This window comes from Dunckerocampus dactyliophorus, chromosome 6, assembly GCF_027744805.1.
Source record: "Dunckerocampus dactyliophorus isolate RoL2022-P2 chromosome 6, RoL_Ddac_1.1, whole genome shotgun sequence".
NCBI classification, from domain to species: domain Eukaryota; kingdom Metazoa; phylum Chordata; class Actinopteri; order Syngnathiformes; family Syngnathidae; genus Dunckerocampus; species Dunckerocampus dactyliophorus.
In genome coordinates this window covers 11,996,145-12,018,456 of record NC_072824.1, presented here as the reverse complement: position 1 = coordinate 12,018,456, position 22,312 = coordinate 11,996,145, and the positions used below count along the sequence as shown (strand labels likewise).

The following is a 22,312-nucleotide window of genomic DNA, read 5'->3' as shown; positions in this document are numbered from 1 at the left end:
AAGTCCAGACCGGAAGCTCTCCGTCGTCACTACCGTGAGCTTCACCGCCTGCACGGTGGACGTCCCGGCAGCGAGCGCATGCAAAGATCCGGGAGCGGTCCACACTGATCCCCCTTCGGAGGTGGAGGACGACGCTTGACGGAGGGAGCAGACTCAGCCAAGGTAGCGACGGCGTGGCAGAAAGTTATTATGTTAAACATGAGCATGTTCTTGTGTGTGAGTTTAGTAACTTTACTTGTCTAGTCATATTGTGCGCGTAAATAATTGAATTAGTCGTGAACGTCAACAAGTGTCCTGATCCCCTTGTGACTTGCAGCCTTGTCACATATGCACACACATAGCCCAGTTGTGTTGGCTTGATAACACGTGTCGACACCTTCCCTTTCCAGCACATCAGAAGTTTTGTGTCATAAACCCATTACTTTTTTGTGCACGTGTCATTGTGTGTTTTGCTGAGACAGTCCCACTTTGCTTTGATGGGAGCGGTAATGCAGAGCAGGTCCCTGGAGAGATTGCAGCAATCATGCAGGACAGCCAGATTGTGGAAGGTGGGCGGATGTGAGGGTGAATGCATGGTTCAGCATCTTTATGATGCCTGGAGATGGTGGAAGGAGGAGGATGGATGATGGCACCTGGGATGAACAGATGAATGGATATGAAGGAGAAGATGAATAGGTGGGTGGATGAATGGTCAGAAAAATGATGGATGAGATGCACAGGCCTTTCACACACCGCTCAGCATCGACAGCATAAGTTCCGAGTCCATGTTGAGAAATCGCAGATGAGAGTGGTGGGTGACAGAGGGACAAAGAGTAGGTGGAGCACACCCAGGCCATGATTTATAACCTAACAATGGCAAAAGATGGATTGTTTTTAAACCAACACTTCAATTAAGCATTTACTCGACTATTACCTGGATGGATTTCGGATGTGTGAGCGTTAACTTGAATTCCCGAGCAGACGAGATCCTTCAACATGACATTTTTAGACCTCTGCACCACCCTGCCCAGTCAAGATTCTAATTTATATAAAGACAAATCACAATAAAAGTTGTGATGAAATGTTTGCAACACTTTGCCCGAAACAAGATAGTGGACTGCCATTTGCTTGGACTGGCCACATGAAGGATTACATGATGCTCAGCAGTGCACTCAAAAACTTCAGACCTCCACCGAGGCTTTTAATCATGGCTGAACATGACGTCTTTTTAAAATCATGAGTGAACAACTGCAGCATCCAAAGTGTGTGAAAAGTCACAAACGTACAGTGGGATCTTTTAAAGTCAACACAAAACGTTCCATAATGCTGGTCGACCTACAATTTGTTTGGATTTTTATATAATTTTTCCCCCTTAATAATAATAATAATAATAATAACAACGAAAATAGCAAAAATACAGTTCCAGTGTAACGATGCCAGTTGGTGCAGCTATGCGAAAGTACGTTGGTAAACCTCACTCCCTACTCCTTAAGTCACGTTGGACATTGAGTTGACACACTTGCCATTTTTGGCTCTCATTCATCAGACCTTGGTTCAAGCCCTGCATGGGTGTGCCCAGTGGCGGGCCAGATGGGTTACACTTGCAGGTAGTGCCAAATTTACTTGTGGCAGTCCAAACGTATTTGTGGTGGACTGGCACTTTTGTAAAATGAAACGCTGTAAACCAAGGGTGTACAAAGTGCGGCCCCCATGTCCTTCAATTTTTCTGTATGTTATAGCTGTATTTTAATTTTTTATTGGAGAATTGTATTTATTGGATAATTACCTGCCAGCAGATTGCAGTTGTTTATGTTTCAGTTTAAAATCACTAAACACAAAAGCGAAGCAGTTTTATGTTTTGCATTTTGTTCTTACTGTACCGGAAATTAACCGAACCGTGACCTTAAAGTCGAGGTACACTCTTTTGACAGATGGCATCAGCCAGAGATTCAGGAGCAGGCCGCGAGGAGAGAGATGCAGCCGACCAGAACTTTGACTACATGTTCAAGCTGCTGATCATCGGCAACAGCAGCGTGGGGAAGACGTCCTTCTTGTTCCGCTACACGGATGACTCCTTCACTTCGGCATTTGTCAGCACGGTGGGCATTGACTTCAAAGTCAAGACCATCTACAGGAACGACAAGCGCATCAAGCTACAGATCTGGGTGAGCCTGACAGCATGATTTCGACATTTACAATCAGATAGGGGATGGAACCGCAACTGTCGTTTTAAGAACTTTTTTAACAGTACAGGCAGTTTTAAAGTAACATTGTAACATTCTGAACTGTATACAAGTGTACAAGTAAGTTCATCACTGCTATAATAGTGAACAATAGTGATATGTAAAAACAATAATCTTAAGGCAAACGTGTAATGGAAAATCCTACTTGTTACACAAGTGTAAAAAGAACTGAACCACTGTCAATACAGTAGTATAGCGTAATAATAAAACATGCTACTTTGACAACAAGTGGCGAAACATAGTGTGCCGTTGGAGTCTTAGCCTACATTCATACTGCAGGGTATGATGCCCAGTTTGTTTTTTTTGTTAAAATACCATCTTTTATGTGGTCGGTCAAATTACCAAAAAAATCTGACTTGTCTGTGAAAGCATAGAGTCCAGGAAGTGATGCACATGCACAAAAGCACATCACACGCTTTGATGTGTGTTTTTACGGAACAAAACATTGCCTGAATTTGTGCTCTCCTTGGCGGGTTTGTTGCAATTTCAAAGATTTTGTGCAACCGGAGTCAACATTATCTTAACCAGATGATCAAGAAGAAAAAGACAATATTTTTGGCTATGGCAATTCATGGAGAACTTGCTGCAACGTCTGTTCTGAGGAGCGTGTGGGTAGATGTCGGAGCCAGGAGTGGTGGGACATTGACGTATGCCACTTCACTTTTTTTGAAATAATTTTCAGATAGAATAACTTTTGCCTACATTGGTGAGTACCTTTTATCCAAGTCTTGCATGACAAAACATGCCTTTTGATGACATATGGGTCGGATATATGCAACCTCACCGTTTTGACTGCAGTAGCTTGGATACATATTGAATTTATATCTACCCTACATACGAATGAGGCCTGAGCCGCATTTGAGCAAATAAATTGGAATTGACCTGCAGTGTGAACAAACAGTAGCCTTACTGCTTTCAGTGTGAGACCGTTACCTCACAGTCATCGAGACTTGTCATTCTTTTGTAATAAGTTCCGCAAAAAAGCAGAAGACACATATGTGGTTATAGGGACAGGTGCTGATAAGAGCTTTAAATTTAAATTGTGGACTTCTCTGGAGCTCTAACATTGGAACTCTTTAAATGTTAGTTATTAGGGGTGTAATGATATGCACCTCGGTTTTACAGTCACCGTTCGGTTCATTTTGGGTAGAGGATGGGAAGAAAATGCTTTCATCTTTCATCTCTCATCTTTGCCGAACAATACCATCACATTGTTTTTCTCTTATCCACTTGTCTTTTTCCATTTACGTATTTCACCTGGTAGGCCAAGTGTTCCCAAACAGGAGACTTTTAATGAAAGAAGAGGGTTTTCAAGCTCTGGCTTCTCCTTGGCACTATCGCTATAGACTGGGCTGTACTGTTTTTATTTATGGAGTAGATGCCTGACAATGGGCAGATAAACTTACTGTCTCTCACATAATGTAGACCGTGTGGGAAATTGTTACGCTTCTGTAACTTACCAAATGTTCCCTATCAAAAAAATCAGAGGACGGATACATGCACTGTTACACCCCTATTAATTATCACATTTTTTGCAATCATTTCAAGTCCATCACTTTAGAGCTAGCACTAGAGGTGTTTGCGCTGTGTAGACAGATTTGACACTCATAAATCTGGCTGTGCTGTGTTAAAACCTGGTGTCTTACCTCAAACAGGAAACCACTGTAAAGAAATGATTCAAACACTAGGGAAAACGTTGTAATCAACGTTACAGTGTATTTGAAACAGAAACAGTAATAACATCCAAAAGCAACACCAATGCACATGGCCACCTAGGAAATGAACACGGATAATGTCAAAGGACAAGAACACACTCACACTTTTATGCATTTACAGCACAGGCCAAAAGTTTGGACACACACGACACAACCCCATGGTCCCAACCCCATTAATAAGGCAAGAAATTCCACTAAGTAACCTTGACAAGGCACACCTGTGAAGTGTTATTTCACACTTTCTTTAAGTACATAATTCTACATATGTTCATTCATAGTTTTGATGCCTTCAGTTAGAATCTAGTCATGAAAATAAAGAAAACGCATTGAGGGAGAAGGTGTGTTCAAATGTTTGGCCTGTACTGTATGTGTATGTTTAATATTGTTATTTTGAATGGCCACAACACAACACATTAGCTAGTTCTGTTGCAGCATCTTCCAACAGCTGCACACAAAGCACTTCCAGTGTTATTTATGTAAAATATCTTTATTGGTCTATCTACTTGCAAATCTTTATGTTCACACCCACATCCACAGCCCTGGAGCTTTACTAAAGTTCTGATCTCTCTATGAATATTTAAAAGAAACATGAAACAGCACACTGTTGGGATCATACAGCTCCCCAGTGCACCGTGTAGACACACATGGATTTCAAATGCAATAAAAATACACGATTGAAAGAGTACATCTTTGGACTTACAAACTAAATAATAATAATAAAAAAAAGTAGATTCACAGTTTAGGCTTATTTGAAGCTGTAAATCAGTGTGATTTTTATGTTGAGAACAAATGATCTGCTGTTGTTAAAACTGGAGTTGTAAAATTATGAGAATAAAGCCATAACATTTGAGAAGAAAGTCGTGAAGCTACAAAAATGGCCTTAAAATTATGTTAAACAAAAGCTATAAAGTGACAAGAAAGAAGTCTATAAAAATAAAGCCTTAAAGTTATGTGAAAAAAGCATGCTGTAAAAAAAAAAGATATAAAGATATAAAAAATAAAGCAGTAAAACTACGAGAAGAAAGACACAAAGTTAAAAGAATAAACAGGATTCCTACACAAGTATGAAAAGTATGGAATTTGATTTAGGAAATTAATTTTTTAAAAAAGTATGAAAAATGGTAACTCAAGTATGGAAAAATATTCATGTTTCGAAGACTGTTATCACTGTTCTGTTTTCTGAAAAATTAAATGATGAATAACTGAAAGAAAAAAAAAATGGCTCGATCTGTTTTTCTAAGGCGCTTGCGAGGGCAGCTGAGATATTTGCGTGAGAGCACACAGTGGGTTACGCAACCCGGAAAACATTTGGGAAGATTGACAAGTTGAATGGTCAGCCCTCTGCTCTTATCCTCCTCCAACCTTTTGTATGAGCTACATTCCCTAGTTATAATCTCCTGTAATATGTGGTGACATAATGGCATGCATATTGAGAATAATGAAAAAAAAACATTAATTCCAAAATGTATTTACATGATACAAGGGCTGTAGATAACAATTACTTTCTTAGTCGTTTAAGATGAAGCTTGTTGTTTCAATCAATCGAGCAATTGGTTAGGTCCCAGATGAACTAAATCAGTATGAACCAAATATACAGTAGTTAGTGGTTTGGTCGGCAACATATCAGGAAAGAGGCAAAAATGTTGATCACTGTTTTCCAAAGTTAAAGTGTGTGAATGTCTTGTTTTGCTAAAAACACAACGATAATAGGTCTGCTTTCATGGAGGACAAAAGAAATGAAAAAAGATTATCATTTGAGAGGCTGAAATTGGAAGATATTTACATTTTTAAATCAAAAAACGATTACTGGAATACCAAAGTAATTGTCGATTAATTGGATAATTGATTAATCATTGATTCATTTATTGATTGTTGTTGTTGCAATGCTACTAATCTGTTTTATGAGGTTGGAAAAAGTATCGAATTTTGAAATGTCAACCCCGTAGGAACTCTGAATAAATTTGTACTGAATGAGAATGAAACCCTGGGATTACAAGGAACTAAGATGTAAAGCAGGGGTGCTCACACTTTTTCAGCCTGCGAGCTATTTTTAAAATGACCAATCCCAAACATTTATCTCCTATTATAAAATATATTTATAATATATAAATGTGTAATATATTTACCATATTTATAAATCCGAGTATATCAGGGGTACACGTATGAAACTACTATACTAATGATTAGTATTACACATGCACAGTTTCAAAGTTGTTGATATCATTGAACAATCCACAACTCAATTAAAAAAGGCAATAAAAGATAATTCCTCAGTAATTCTGTACATAATCTGAGTAGTATGTTAGCTACGTAGCATTCGTTATACACACAGTTCATGTATTACATCCAGTTAGCATGTGCTATCAAACATTACAGATACACAAGAAATGTTGAATTATTCAGCCGAAGTCAAGGCAACATATTAAAAAGGTTTCAGCAGTGGCCGCATTTTCCAATTAATCATGAAACAATAGTTTAACAGGCGAAAGTGTAGAAAACATGCCTTTCTATAGTGGACTTCAGGACGCCAGGTAAAGCCACCAAAAAAATGCACTTATTTTCGACATAACTAGCCGCTGCAAATGAAGATGACTTTTGTTATAGATATAGTCATCTTACCGCTGAGTTAGTTTATCTGCAATCAGAATAATATTGACATTTGCATCTATGTGTGTCGTTTGAGACGTCTGCTCACCGCTCACCACCACAGCATGTGTTCGACCAACACTACCTTCGAGGTCGACCGGTAGCTCGCGATCAACCTAATGAGCACCTCTGTCGTAAATTTACAAAAATAAAACTGTAAACTTAGAGGAAGACAATTGCAAAATCCGGACGATAAAGTCGTAAGTAACAAGAGCAAAGCTGTTTATATAACTGGCAACAAATTGTTAGCTTTCCCGAGAAAACAAATATTTTGACTTTATTCTCGTTGCATGGTTATTTTTTCCTTTTCTGTGTATTTCTACAAAGCCCTACAAACAGATAAACATAATTCCACAGGGAAAACAATTTTGACAGATATTATATCAACAAAATTGTTAGAAAAAAAGGGCAGCCTGTTCAAATGTCAGTGCTGTAAATTCACTTGAACTAATATAAGCTGAGGTTAAAAGGTTCTAGCATTCACCCTTAGAGTCTTGGAGACCATTGTCAACACACACAGTGCACATTTCCCCCTCACCCCAGTTTGGCCCCGCTTGGCTGGCATGCATGTGGCATCAAGTCATTTCTCACGCGGCAGCGTTAATGCTAGTTGATGTTTAACATGGTCCCCAGACAGTACACTTCATGAAATATGCATGGCTTTGAGCTGGCGGGGGCCGAACACGCTTACAATGCAGCCCGACACCCACCAGGACAGACTCGACTCACTCACAGCACTCCTCTTAGATGAAAGCAATACATTCTTTTTTCCCCCTTTATTGTAATGTATTCAGCAAGCAAGCATTCTGTGCACATCGGGAGCAATGATAAAGTTGTGTTACATGAAGAGGAGCTTCAATGGGTTTCATGGGGCCGGTGAAAACATTCATTTTGTTAGCGCCAAACATTAACGCATTTGCATTAGTTTTCATAAAGGCACAGCATATTAAATTCATCTGTTTAAGTCTACCGTGCCCCTGCATGATGACACACATTTCCCTGCAGACTACACATAAAGAAGACAAATAACACGCTCATATTTGTGAAATATTGATGCTGGCCATGGGGCCAAGCCAAAAAGCAGGGAGTGTATATCCTGGTGTGCTTTGGGTGGTGCAACATTGTCTCCTGTTAGGAGGGATTTACTTGAGTCTACAGTAAATCATTCACCTTCCCTTGTGGAGATTACCAAGTGTGTGCTTCCTTTGAGAGGATCCAAATAATAAAACCACAAATTAAAACAGTGCAGTGCCATGCCACTGCAAACTATCCACAATGCATACACATACTCGCTCGATAAAAGTAACAATATAGGTTAGTTGTACCACAAATAACAGCCTCAAAATAATGTTAATGGTGCCCTGCTTTGTAATAAGGAGACGCCAAGAAACAAGAAACAAGAAGAAAGACACAGTTTTGTATGGAGGGCGACTTCACTGTTGGTCCTCAGTGCAAATTAAACTTCAAGAGTTTATAATGACGGGGCAAACTTGGGAGTTTTCGACTTTCTATTTGTTTATAGGACACAGCGGGGCAGGAGCGCTACCGCACCATCACCACAGCTTACTACAGAGGAGCCATGGGCTTTCTCCTCATATATGACATCACAAGCCAGGAGTCTTTCCTGTCTGTGCAAGACTGGTAATCACCTCATATAATATTTCTATATAAATTCATGTATTATGAAGAATGTGTATTTGGTTCACAGGGGAACACAGATCAAGACATACTCGTGGGACAACGCCCAGGTGGTGCTGGTGGGCAATAAGTTAGACTTGGAGGAAGACAGACAGGTCCCCACTGAAGATGCGCAGAGACTTGCTAAGGAGCTAGGTCAGTGTGCACAGTGGCATGGCCTTTTTGAACTTTCTAGCTTGTCAGTTTAATAACCGCGCCGTCGTGTGGCAGATGTTTAGTGCAACCTTTTTTTTGTAGCAAAATGAGTTGAACACGTGACAAAACATCAAGTAAATCTGACCTATGAAATGGAAACGCTAACAATGTTAGCAGCCAGGATGCTAACATCTAGAATAGCTAGCCTGTGTACTGCTTAGACCCATACCATAATGTAAATCAATTAAAAAAAACAAAGAGGTATGCAGAATGTTAGTAGTTGGTATGCTACCATATAGCAAGATGGCAATTTATATAAGTAAGGATTATACCCCAATCTTAGTAGCCAGGTACTATTTCAAAACAAAATGAGACAGGTAGAATGTTAGCATGTGAATAGTTGGTATGCTAACATCTAGCAAGATAGCACCTTGACTAGAGAAAGAGCTAAAGTCAATAAGTAAGGATTATACACCAATCTTAGTAGCCAGGTGCTATTTCAAAATATTAATGAGATAAATAGAATGGTAACATGGTAAGAGTTGGTATTGTAACATATAGCAAGATAGTAACTTGACTAAAAAGAGTGTGAATGCCTACACTTAACGTTATACAGGGTGTATAAAAAAGTACACTCTCCAAATAGCCACTAAAGTTTCGATTGAATATTTTCATGAAATGTCTTTATTTGCATATGTTGGTATGGACATCATCCTTCGGCCCATCCCAAAATCTATTGCATAATTGCATGCATGACTGAACACAGGCTAGTTTTCCGGTGAGCAAAAAAAAAAAAAAAATCCTCCAAAGAATTTAAGGAAAAGTCTTAAACTGTGGTGCAAAATGAGAATTGTTGTTCTTCTACGCTGCGATACCCAGATTAACCCTTTGTTTCACGCTATTTGGACTGGGGTAATGGATGTAAGTTTTGTCAATTTAGTCCTCAACATAACCTCCATTTCTTTGGATGCACAGTTGCGCTCTCTTCCGCATGCCCTGCACTGCTCGCCTGATCATTCCCCTGTCCTTGCGGAGGATGTTCACTTCAGCTCTGATTCGCTGTTCAATGTCGTCGAGGTCATGTAGCTGTGTCACATACACTTTTGGATTTGAGATGGCCCCACAAAAAAAGTCCAGAGGTGTCAAATCAGGTGACCTTGTGGGGCCATTCCAATGGACGGCTCAAAGCAATAACATGGTCACCAAAAAGCTCTGTCATTTTGTACATATTTGTGCAGTCTTATGTTCTCTTTCTTGTAGGCTTCCAATTTTTTGAGGCCAGCGCCAAAGACAACATCAACGTGAAGCAGGTTTTTGACAAGGTGGTGGACGTCATCTGCGAGAAGATGAACGAGAACGTCAACAGTGATGCCTCTCCATCATCCAATCACAAGGGAGCTGGCCTGAAGGACACGCCACGCAGCATCTCGGGAGGCTGTGCATGCTGATAATTAACAGTGGAAGTTCATACACTCTGGCATGCACACACACACACACACACACGCACACAATACTATGCTTATGTACCTATGCTTCATTCATTCAGCCTTATTTAAACGTGACTGTTTTGGTATGCCAAAGAGCTGCTTTGAGAACATGTGCCTTTTACCTTTGCCCCCACTAGTTATCATTTCCTATCTGGTAGCAAGCAAACCAAAAGACCAAACCTGAACATGAGCGTCCCTGTGTATCTACCTGTGTAATGCTACCCCCTTGTGGCTGGTTTAAGAAGGTGCATCACTGTGACTGTTGCCACCTGACATCCTTGGGAGGAAACAGCCTCACTAACTTCTCAAACAAACCTGCAAAGTATCTGGGGGCATTCCACGTTTCAGGAAGTTCTAATAGTTTTTGGAATGTTTTTTTTTTCTTCAAGTAAATGGTTAATGGCAGTACAATACTTTTGTCACGTTAGTTATTGCCTTTTTAAGAAAACCAAGGGGCGCTTTGCAGCATGTCTTTTTGAAATAAATGACATAATCTATGATACAAAGTTGATTGATTTTTCTTGCTACATAGTATAGTCCCTGAACTGAAGCAAATGGCATGCAGTACTTGGCTGTAACACACAGTTTGTTTTTTTACTGGGTTGCAGCATCTTCTAGAAAATGATATCTCTTTCTACCTTTGTTGACAAAGAACCTTTGAAAAATGCCCGTGCCTTCTGTGAAGTAAAAGACATTTATGGAGAAAGACAGATCATTCCCCATATTCAGGTACTCCGCTAAGCTCATTTTACCATTGATATTTACCATTTTAACATTAGGCTGTTTTGATAGTATTGTATGGCTTCCAGGTTGTCTATACTGTATTGGACAGTTTGAACCTAACTTAACCTATTATTTGTTAGGTTTCTTCAATTAGGTTGGCCTTCTAAGTGAAATGACCCAGTCGATGTTAACGCTTACAGATAAGAAATCATTAATCGAAGTCAGTATTTCTATTTTGAACCTGCATCAGCTGTAAATCCATGTGGTCTGTCATAAAGGTTGCCATGTCTGAAGGGACTTTGACCCCTAGGAAATGTTGCTTATCTGCCAGGAATGAAAAAAGTCAGTGACGTGCAGGCCGTGAACTCCCCTTTTCGTCCCTATCTGCATGATATGTGTGTGTGTCAGTGTGTGAAACTGGAGAGAAGATAAAGGAAGGCACGGAAGCCTTTTGTCGCACACACTCCTGATTGATCAACGGACGTCACTGCAGCACAGGTATGAGCTCCATTTCATTTTTGTCATTTAATTTGACAAGACTGTGGAGTTAATGCTGAAAGTTGTTCATGTGATCCACTCCTATTTGGTTGCGGGGCAGAAGTCAGGGTATTTTCTGTTAATATTACTGGATGAACATGAACTTATCACTCTTCAGTTGGTTGGAACTGATAGAAATGACTCAATAAGTACTGGACTGAATGTATTCATTACATTGGCGCACTGCATAAATCTATTTGACATATAATTGTTTGTTCAAATAGTGTTATATTTGATTAAACAATTATGTTTAGAATTCATTACTCCACTTAGATACTGTTCTGTGAAAAATATGACGTTTTGAATTTGTTTTCTAAAATCAAATAATACGTTTGGAGATACGTGCTTTAATTAAAACAGACAACATGAGTGAGGGAACAGTGTCGCTCAAGTGAAACACCAAAAAAAAAAATATATATCACTTCTTGGACGTGCTGTGACGTTATGTCCCATAATCTCACCTTTGACCTTGGCAAGAAAGTACAACATTTTGAAACAGAACAGTGTTTGCTCCAATTTATTGTAAGTTATTGTCACATTACATCAACATTATAAATTATTCTTTGTAACATTACATATTCCTGTTATTCTGTAATTTTGTATTTAAGATTTTTTTTCTTGGAACTTTAAATTTTACAGCTTTTCCCCAAATTTCCTTATTGTAATATTATCTACATTTCTTGTAACGTTATACATTTTTTTGTTATATTGAGAATTTTTTTTCTCCTAACATTACAGATTTGTTTTTGTAACTTTTTTCTCACAGTATTAAAAGGTTCTTTTTTAGATTTTACACATTTTTTCATCAAATTATCATCAAACCATTTTTTCCTCATAATTTACAAAATTTTCTTTAAAAAAAAATCTGTAACATTACTTTTCTTTTTTATAACCACAAATTTTTAATTAAAAAAAACTTTTTTTTGTGCCATTACGACAGGTTTTTCAATTTTCTTGTAATATTTTCTATATTCCTTGTAACATTTGACCAATTGTTTCTTGTTATATTCAGACACTTTTCTTGTAATATTACAACTTTTAATATTTATATTAATTTAATGTAATAATATGAATTGAAATACAGCTTTTTTTTCTTGTTCCATTAGAACTTTTTCCTCCTAATTTCCTTAAAAAAATGTCTTTCTTTCTTGTAATATCTATATTTTTTGTAGCATTACAACTTTTCAAAATATATTATTATGGCTTCATTCTTTTAACATTACAACTTTCCTCCAAAGTAAGGAGGAAGTAAGAATGAACTGTGGCACACTTCTGCTGACTCTGCTGCTGCCACTTGACCAAGGTCGCTCTAGTAAAAGACATTTTTCATCTCAATATATAGTAACCTGGTTAAACAAAGGAGAAAAAAATAAAATAAATTTTAAAAATATGCAGTATACTGCATATACAGTACAGGCCAAAAGTTTGGACATACACCACACAACCCCATGGTCCCCACCACAATAATAAGCCAAGAAATTCCACTAAGTAAGCCTGACAAGGCACAAAGTGAAGTGAAAACCATTTCAGGTGACTACCTCATGAAGCTCACTGAGCGAACACCAAGGGTTTTCAAAAAGCACTATCAAAAAAGCTAATTTGAGAAATCTAAAATATAAGACATATTTAGAGTTATTTCACACGTTTTTGTTCATATATAATTCCACATGTGTTCATTCATAGTTTTGATGCCTTCAATGAGAATCTAGCCATTAAAATAAAGAAAATCCATTGAATGAGAAGGTGTGTCCAAAACTGAACACAAAATGTGGTTTTTAAATGAAAAAGAACTGCAGGCCTCACTTGCCTCAGTTAAGGTCAGTGTTCAAGAATCCACCATGAGAAACACACTGGGCAAAAACAGCCTGCATGGCAGAGTTTCAAGATGAAAATCGCTGCAGAACAAAAAGAACATTAAGGCTTGTCTCTATTTTGCCAGAAAACATCTTAATGACCTTTGGGAAAATACAATGGTGTCTGACAAGACAAAAGTTGAACTTTTTTACATCTGGCGTAAAAGTAATGCAGTATTTCAGAAAAAGAACATCATACCAATAGTAAAATATGGTGGTGGTAGTGTGATGGTCTGGTGCTGTTTTGCTGCTTCAGGACCTGAAAGACTTTCTATGATAAATGGAACCATGAATTCTGCTGTCTACCAAAAAATTCGGAAGGAGAATGTCCGGCTATCTGTGACCTCAAGCTGAACCGAACTTGGGTTCTGCAGCAGGACAATGATCCAAAACACACCAGCAAGTCCACTTCTGAATGGCTGAAGAAAAACAAAATGAAGACTTTGGAGTGGCCTAGTCAAAGTTCTGATCTGAATCCTGTTGAGATGCTCTGGCATGACCTTAAAAAGGTGGTTCATGCTCAAAAACCCTCCAATGTGGCTGAATTACAACAGTTCTGCAAAGATGAGTGGACCAAAATTCCTCCACCGTGCTTTACGAGACTCATTGCAAGTTATCGCAAATGCTTGATTGTCCTAATATTTCTTCATAGCTGAGCATTAAAAATGCTATTAAGTCCAACAAAAAAAAATTTAAGTTTTCCCATGATGAGATATATGAAAGCTAATGTTTATATTACAGTAGCAAAGTTCATATCGGCTACCGTAATTTTCCCCAGTTCTACCCTCAAATGAATTCCAATGCTGACGACATGGAGTACTGTATATTTTATTGTCTCTTGGGAACAAATTTACCTAGTAGGTGGCTAATGTGAGTCAGAGCTGCAATAAGGAAGATCATAAAGGATCAGAGGGTAACAAAGGTGTGTCTAGCTGGTAACAAGGTGTGTTGTGTGTTTTATGGCGCCTCTGTGCTACCTGCAGTGGAACTGAATGATGCCTTAGCTTCTGCGTCATGAATGAACCATGCTATCAGAGGTCAATTGCATAATTGGAGCAACATAAATGCAACAACAAGTCTTAACCAGCATCTTTTATCTGCATTATACAGGAGAGTGGAAAAAAGATACCTCTGTACTGCCAGCATCTTAATTATTAAACCAATCACAGGTTGATAAAACTGATTGCATGATAAAGAGTGAAAAGTTAGGTGGACTGCCACATGAGTGCTTGGTTTGGCTTGGAATTACTTCTACTGTATACAAACATGAGTGTTGAGTGACTTCTACTGAAGCTGGCAAAGGCTGCCAAATCCAAAGATGAGGCCCCGCTCTCTGCCACTTCGACTGGTTAATGTCTAACTAAAGCAAATGTGAGCCATGTTGAAGCTGCCTCATTTTATACACACCGGGTGCATGCCACCGCTTCCTTCCTGCCGAACTAACAAATCTTTTTTCTTTTTGAACAGTGTAAAAACATCCGCCAAGATGTGTTGCTCTGGATTCCTCAAAATGATGATGTTCATCTTCAATGGCACCATCTTTGTAAGTTATGACCGGGTGGTGGTGATGTGTGTGTACACCATGCCATTAGGTACACTGACACAATCTGATGAGATCCAGTACAACAATGCTCAGTTTTGAGCATGATTGCAACTGCACTGCAATGTTTTAACCATCTCATCTCCTTAAATAAGGCAACCAAAATGTTAGAAACAACACACAGTATCATAACCACATTTTTTTTTACTATTACTGTACAGTATTGGTTTTTCAATCCAATCCAATCCAATCCACTTTATTTATATAGCACATTTTATAAACACTGTTTCCAAAGTGCTTCACAGACTAGTAAAACCATAAATAAGTAAAATGACAAATTACTACAGTAGAAACGAAAAGATCAAATAAAAACAAAGACACTTAGAACAGTAAAATATTTGAAACAAGAAGTAAAAACAATAAAAGCAATAAATACAAGAATTAAGTCAAAAATAAATAAGCAAATAAAATAAAATAAATAGAAGCAATGAAAACTAAAGAAGAATAAAAGACACAGAGGAGCACACGACTCACAAGTTAAAAGCCAGAGAATAAAAATGGGTTGTAAGACAAGACTTAAAGCTTTCAATTGTGGGCGCCATTTTTAAATGAAGGGGAGAGTGTTCCACAGCTATGGGCCAACTATGGAAAAGGCCCGGTCTCCCCTAGTCTTAAGTCTTGTCTTAGGCACCACCGATTGGAGCTGGCCTTCGGACGAGGTCCGAGATGTATTGAGGGGCCAGCCCGTTCAACGCCTTAAAAACAAACAATAAAACCTTAAAATCAATTCTAAAACACACAGCCAACCTGTGGAGGGAGGCTAGAATTGGGGTAATCTCATCATGTTACACTTTGTATCTACATCGATATTTGGATAGATCCGCCCACCCCTAATATTGATTAAAATGGTGAAAACTTTCAGATACCATCCAGGCTTGTTGTCTTTCAGTTAGCAGGTGCTGCCATCCTGGGTGTGGGCATTTGGGTGAAGGTGGACAGCAATTCCCTCATGGGAATACTGGATAGTGTGGAAGAACTTCCGTCAGAGGTATCCCAGGTGGCCAACATCGCTTACCTGCTCATTGCAGTCGGGGCCGTGCTGCTGGTCATCGGCTTCCTGGGCTGCTGCGGCGCCATCAGGGAGAGCAGGTGCATGCTTCTGTTGGTGAGCATCCAACACTTTCACCTTCTTTGACACACACAGATGTTGCTCAAACGTTGACCAAACTTATACCATCGGAGCCTTCACCTGCTTCAATCAATTCTTAAGATAGTGGTGTCCAATTCCTGCAACTTTTTTTTTCAGTGGCACATTCTAAAAATACAATTATACAAGAATGCATTACTAAAAAGTGTCCGCTTAGGCCGACGTTGACAAATGAGTCATTTCTATGAAAATGTCAGTTTATGTCGACATGTTATATTGATAACGTTGTGCTTTTTGCTAAACAGCAACATAATTACTGTCTAGTTACACAGCATTAAAACATGCGCACTGTGATTTCCTGATCAGTGCAAAGTAAGCTTCAAAATAAAATCATGTCACTATTTATCCATTCCATTTTTTTTAGATTGGTCTTTAGATTTGCATGTATGAAAGCTTTATTGTCATTGTAGTCAGGATATAAAATGAAAAACAGCAAGTCTGTTAGATATAAGTACAGTAAGATAAAAACTAGAGTATAAAATATCATATGAAAACAGAAGAATCAAATCAAATAAAAATATGCACAAATGCAGGAAAACCATGTAAACAATCTGTCATATATTCAATCGTTTATTATCATCGCCTATTGTCTTTACGTCTATGGCCGAAGTTACAAGTAAATGTGCCAGCAATGTTTGTTTCTTTTTCTATTTTGGTAATGTCTACAACCACTTATGTCAAGGTCAGTCAGCCGTCAGTCAGCCTGTCCCAGGGGCGTGGACATAAACGGGTTCCACTGAAGTTTTGGAATTATTCTGATGTGAGGCCCTGTTTAATTTTGTGTTTAGAATATGCCATGGACCAATTTTTAAAAAGTTCCTCAAATGGCCCCCGGGCCAGACTTTGGACACACCTGCATTACATTGGAACTTTTGTGGACCAGGCAAACCCTGTTTATATTAATAAAGCACTTTTGTTAAAAATTAAAGATTTGCATTATAGATTTGATTTAAATCACATTTTTAACTCAAGACAACCCCTTCAGTACCAGCCATTTTAGACAATTTTGACTGATTTTTCTACCTTGTTTCTACCTTTTTCCGTTCTTTAATCAGCAGTAGAACATAGGTATGTTTCAGGAAAATATCAGTTCCCAACAAGAAAAGGAGGAAAAACAGCTTTTTGTGAAAAGATACATTTCAAGCATAACTTTTTACTTTGACTAGAATGTGTCGCTTTTGCGACAGCTCAAATATTTAAACAACTGTACCACAACATAAACAACACAAAAAAGGGTTGTTTTACTTCAAAATAACTATTTATGTAGATATAACACCATGAATTATTATTAATTTTCACATTTGGAACTAAACTGTGTGTGTATGCGTTACATTTTCCCAACAATGAGTAACCTTCCGCATGCTACACTCCTGCATGCGCTTCCCCTTCCTCCTTGCTGTTAAGCCCCTTAATACATGCAAATGATCCATGCTGAGTTCTTATTAAATGCACTTCTGCCATTTTGTGGCGGTTTTTATGGCTTAAAACTGCAGTAACAGTGACATCTATTAGTGTGCAGTTGCGTCATCACCTCTTTTTGCCTCTCGCCCAAAATAACATGAAATCTGTATAAAAACGTCTTTGGGATCTGGCGTTCGGGTTTATAAAAACGTATAAATATGTCTTTGTTATTGAATGAGTTAATTTTGAAATGTTTCCATTTCTATTTATTTCATTTTTCAATTGTTCATGTTTTTTAGTCAGCCAATCCGAGGGACGTCGTCTTAAATGCCTTCACTGTAATGCAATAAGATAAAGTGTATCACGGGTCACATTCTCTTCCTTCAGTTCTTCAGTATTGTGCTGATTATATTCCTCATCGAGGTCGCTGGCGCCGTGGTGCTGCTCGTTTTTAAGGATGTGGTAAGTACAGACTGCTGAACGTGAATGTGACCAGTAGATGTTTAGTGAGCTTTTGTCATTCCTCTCCAGGCTCAGGATCTCTTTGATAGTCTTGAGACTGAAGTCCAAAAAAGCCTCCGTGCAAAGTTTGGAAAGGACGAGAGCCTGACGTCTCTGTGGAACACCACCATGGAGGGGGTAGGAGGCCACTCGGAGGCTACTATTATGTCATGTTCTGGGCTTGTGTTGTAACGCCTTCCTCACAGTTTCAGTGCTGTGGATACAAGAACTACACCGACTTCAACAACTCACCCTTCTACGTCCAAAACAATGGCTTCTATCCATCCTATTGTTGCAACGGGACAGACGTCGGTGGCATGTGCAGCGGAGAGGCAGCAGAAGCGTCCGCAGAACTTGGGGTACATGATTGTAATCTTACGCGCTTGTTTTGGGGTTCATTGGTGTTTAGACGATATGCTTGAACATGTGGTCTGCTTCCCCCAGTTGGTTGACGGCTGCTTCAACAAGCTGCTGCAGCTGATTGAGGACAATGCTGTGATAGTTGCAGCCGTGGCGCTCGGGATCGCCGCTCTTGAGGTACAACACAAAACACACTTAGTTTTATTTCACTTCATTATTAAAAGGTCTAAAACCATCTGCTTCCTATTCTACTATATTTGAAAAATTGTCAACACACAAATATTAAAGAGTACTGGAGAAGCAGGTTGCTGACCACAACAGCAGCACCTACCGAGGCACAATCTCTTGGATAAATCAGTAGTGCCTTCAGATTATCGAGGAAAAGGCTTCTTGAGACGTCATCTGTACTTCTGTGAAGAAGGTGTCGGACGTTTCGCTCCTCATCCGAAGAGCTTCGTCAGCGAACTAATAAGTGCTGGTAGCGAGCCAGTATCAGAGTCGTTCATACCCAATTCAGGGAGCGACGCTTCCCTTTTATCGGAGGTGTTAATAGCAGGATAGGATTATACCACTACTCCGCCCAGGCTTAGTGTAAGGAACCAATAGGAGGAGGGTGTTGGCACACCAATTCCGCCCACTCTTACTGTATTTAAGGCCTAAGCTACCAGCACTTATTAGTTCGCTGACGAAGCTCTTCGGATGAGGAGCGAAACGTCCGACACCTTCTTCACAGAAGTACAGATGACGTCTCAAGAAGCCTTTTCCTCGATGGACAACTCCTGTACGACTGAGAGCCTACACAGATGACGTGCCTTCAGATTAGTTCCTTTTTATGTTTGAAACTCCTGAATATTACAGTATTTCAAGCTTCACATTCATGATGCTGACTACCCGTTAAAAACCTACTGTACACAACAAAAGTATTAATATTTTCAAAATGTTTTATTCTTGTAATTTGTTAAAACATAATACATCTAAAAGTTGTTTTAATATCATTAGGGCTGTCAAAAATAACATGTTAATAGTGGTAACTAATTTACTGAATTAAGTTACATTTTTTTGTGTAATGAATGCATGCGCACCAGGGAAAGCACACACACCTGTTATGGCGGCACAGTGTAGAATCCCCACAGAGACACACACAGTCCGATGCTCTTTCTCTCTTTATTCTTACCTGAACACATCAACGGCAGTGCAATTCCAACACAATATACCGTAATTTCCGGTTTATAAGCCGCTACATTTTTCTTAAACTTTGAACCCTGTGGCTTATACAGCGGTGTGACTAATTTCTGCCTATGTTCTAATCTCGTGACCTCCTTTATTTCAGAACTACTACTAATCGTTTAAATACTGTGCCGCTCACAAGTGAGTGAGGAAATAACGGTAGCTCTTTCTTTGGCAGGAACCAATCAAGAACTATAAGTGAACTCACGACTAGCTTGTCAACCCATCGGAAAATGCAGGAGGTCATTACTCAATATAACAGTCTGAGTCATGGCGTTATCTTAGAAAGATCTCTAAAATCATCACACAGCAACTTGATACTCAAAAGGTAGATAAGAAATATACAATATAAGTACCGATACGAGTTTAAAATAAAAAAAAAACAACTAGATGTATTTTAACAGATTCCCATCATGCATTTTGTCCCAGCAAAGCATTGCATTGAACATGGCTGTGCTGCAATGATTCATCAGCTGCCTCTGTCCACCAGTAGGAGCTGGAGGAGCCTCCCTCTCGGCTCCTCTGGCAGACGTGTCCAATGAAATTCGTTGCTGGAATGAAGTGCATGATGGGAAGCTCTTAAAATAGTTGTTTTTTAAATTTAAAAATCATATTGGTACTTGTATACATCTTAGCTACCTTTTGAGTGTTAAGTTGCTGTGTCCTGATTTTAGCGTTCTTTGTAAGATGATTTCCAATAGGTTGACAAGCTCGTCGTGAGTTTTTTCATAGCTCCTGTCAAATAAAGGTCCTGGTCCTCACAAATGTACGGATTACAGTCCGGTGCGGCTTTTAAATGTACAGACCTGTTTTTATCTCTAAATTTAGTAGGTGCGGCTTAAACAACCGGAATTTACAGTATCTCTAACTCACAAACACGTCTGTAGTCTGTTTTCCCTCGGAACGACACTTCATCAGTCTCATTACAAGTACAAGTACAAGAGATACATTCAGGGACACTACGAACATCACAAAACAGTTTTATTATGCATGTATGTGTGGTCTAGATAAAGAGAAAGACAAAGAAAAACATGAAGTGGATATTGTTATCGCTCACTTTGTAACTTTTAATGCGGATGTATCCCAGACAATACACTGAAAACATGCAAATTTACCTTAAACTACGTGATGTCTTTGAATGCAAACCCTTATTGCTCGGTTAAAGTGTGATTCAAAATGCACTACTTTTCAAGAGACTTGTGTTAGGCAAATAGATTTTTAGACATGTGTGGCATACTTCAAACATAGTTGCTAATGGTGATTCATCATGATTCATTCATTTAAAAACTGTGATCAATCTGATTTGACAGCCCTCAATATCATATTTTAACAGTAAACCTTCATTATATGTATTACAAATTGTAATATTCCAATAACATTGATATTCAATTGAAATATTATACATTTTATATTATATTTGATTTTTTTAAAATCTAAAAACACGCACAAATACAACAAAACATGTAGACATTTTGATATATGTGTATCATTTGAAACACCAATTATTTTGTATTATTCTATTTATAATTTTGTACTGCTATTTTTTATAATTGTATTTGTTTTACAAAAATGTGTTCTTTTTGTTTTTTGACTTCATTGTTACAGTGCTTCATAGCGAGGTATGCAAGGTTAATCAAAAATCATTATGCATTACTGAAAAAATAATTAGAAAGGGTGGCGCATTATAAAATAAATCCCGTATTTGACTCCTTGCCCCCTCTGTTGTTGCGCAAATAAGGAAACTGCATGAAAAGGAAGCAATAAATATTGACATTTACAGTAGTTTAGTAGTCATACTGCAGTGACAAGCACTATAAAAGTCATTTGTCGCTGTGGCATGTTAGATACTGCAGCAATAACTACAATATCATTTTGTGTTTTTTCCTGTTGTTCATTAGTGATACATTTACAATAGTTGAGCCAAAAAGGAGTGCAGTGCTTTGCTGCAGCCAGCAGAGGCACTGTTGATTCAGTTAACTCATTTCCAGCCCAAAGAAGAACATTATGAAGTCAGCTATGCTGCTTTGTTACGTCGCATTGCACAGTTTCATTGCATAACGTTAGGTGTAACCTTACCATTTTGCAATTTAAATGTGTAACGCTTTTAAATTGCAAAATGCATTTCTAATCTGGATAAAGTCCATAATCAACACCTTTGTGGTTGTGTTCTTTCTAGATTGCCGCCATGGTGGTTTCAATGGTTCTCTACAAGCAGATTGGTAACAAAGCGTGATAGCGTCACGTTTTTTTGTTTTATTTAATAAGATAGATTGCTTGTTAGCTGTTCCCAGTGAGGTTGTTTGCCCTTAAGTTTGACTGAAAACGCACAGAAAGCATGTTTATGTTTCAGTGGATGCTATGACCTTCAATCACTAAGCTTGTAATATAAAAGATGTGCAGATAAATAACTGAAAACTGTATGATATCACTTGCATACTGATGAGTTCATTTTTTATATATATATTTGATCAAAGTAAAGAAATAAAAGTGAGCATCTGTTCAATTTACACATGACTGAATATTGTGTTGTTTGAGTGCATTGACAATGTCATGGTAATGATAATGGTTTAATAGTTTTGAACATGCTCAACAATGATACATTGAAGTACCTCACGTTTACACTTGCACCATTCAACATGTCCGCAAAACAGTAGGAAGAAGCAGAGCTTATTTCATCCAACCCCTTATTCATGTCCCATGTTAGTTTGCTCACTTTCTGTGTTTGACATGTTCAATGATAAATAAATCAATAAATGTGGAGAGCACATTATTGGGGTTTATAGGAGACATGTTTGCATGGTTTCCCACTGCACAGTATCACCTTTACTAGGCATGCTTCTACTTTTTCATTGGTTCAAAGCAAGTGCAGGCGTCCAATTTTGCGGCTTCACGCTTTCAAAACTACATTAATTCATAAATGGTGCTGTTTCGTGACTGAATATGGCCTATTATTAGTCAAAACATGCATATTTAAGCAAATTCTATGTATTCTTTTGCGCAAATTAAACATTTTCAAGCATAAAAATGGCTAAATGAAGTAAAAAAATAAATAAATAAAAG

At 38.4% G+C, this 22,312-nt stretch overlaps 2 protein-coding genes across 2 annotated transcripts; both read left to right on the top strand.

Moving 5' to 3' along the window:
• The first annotated feature begins 15 nt into the window (after nt 1-15).
• Nucleotides 16-10,610, top strand: LOC129183281 (ras-related protein Rab-3D-like). The gene is made up of 5 exons (XM_054780360.1): nt 16-162; nt 1,911-2,144; nt 8,106-8,224; nt 8,292-8,416; nt 9,677-10,610. The coding sequence occupies exons 2-5, from the start codon at nt 1,911-1,913 to the stop codon at nt 9,862-9,864; spliced, it is 666 nt and encodes a 221-aa protein (XP_054636335.1). The 5' UTR covers nt 16-162; the 3' UTR covers nt 9,865-10,610.
• A 402-nt stretch (nt 10,611-11,012) lies between these two features.
• Nucleotides 11,013-21,759, top strand: LOC129183279 (tetraspanin-1-like). The gene is made up of 8 exons (XM_054780356.1): nt 11,013-11,124; nt 14,484-14,559; nt 15,506-15,721; nt 17,552-17,626; nt 17,696-17,803; nt 17,872-18,024; nt 18,110-18,202; nt 21,429-21,759. The coding sequence occupies exons 2-8, from the start codon at nt 14,503-14,505 to the stop codon at nt 21,483-21,485; spliced, it is 759 nt and encodes a 252-aa protein (XP_054636331.1). The 5' UTR covers nt 11,013-11,124; nt 14,484-14,502; the 3' UTR covers nt 21,486-21,759.
• Nucleotides 21,760-22,312: the final 553 nt, after the last annotated feature.

Excerpts from the sequence above, each read along its gene's own strand:
- LOC129183281 (XM_054780360.1), top strand. The coding sequence starts at position 1,911 with ATGGCATCAGCCAGAGATTCAGGAGCAGGCCGCGAGGAGAGAGATGCA. Across the intron at positions 2,145-8,105 it reads GCATCAAGCTACAGATCTGG|GACACAGCGGGGCAGGAGCG; the intron begins GTGAGCCTGACA and ends ATTTGTTTATAG. Across the intron at positions 8,225-8,291 it reads TTCCTGTCTGTGCAAGACTG|GGGAACACAGATCAAGACAT; the intron begins GTAATCACCTCA and ends TTTGGTTCACAG.
- LOC129183279 (XM_054780356.1), top strand. The coding sequence starts at position 14,503 with ATGTGTTGCTCTGGATTCCTCAAAATGATGATGTTCATCTTCAATGGC. Across the intron at positions 17,627-17,695 it reads TGCTCGTTTTTAAGGATGTG|GCTCAGGATCTCTTTGATAG; the intron begins GTAAGTACAGAC and ends ATTCCTCTCCAG. Across the intron at positions 18,025-18,109 it reads AAGCGTCCGCAGAACTTGGG|TTGGTTGACGGCTGCTTCAA; the intron begins GTACATGATTGT and ends TGCTTCCCCCAG.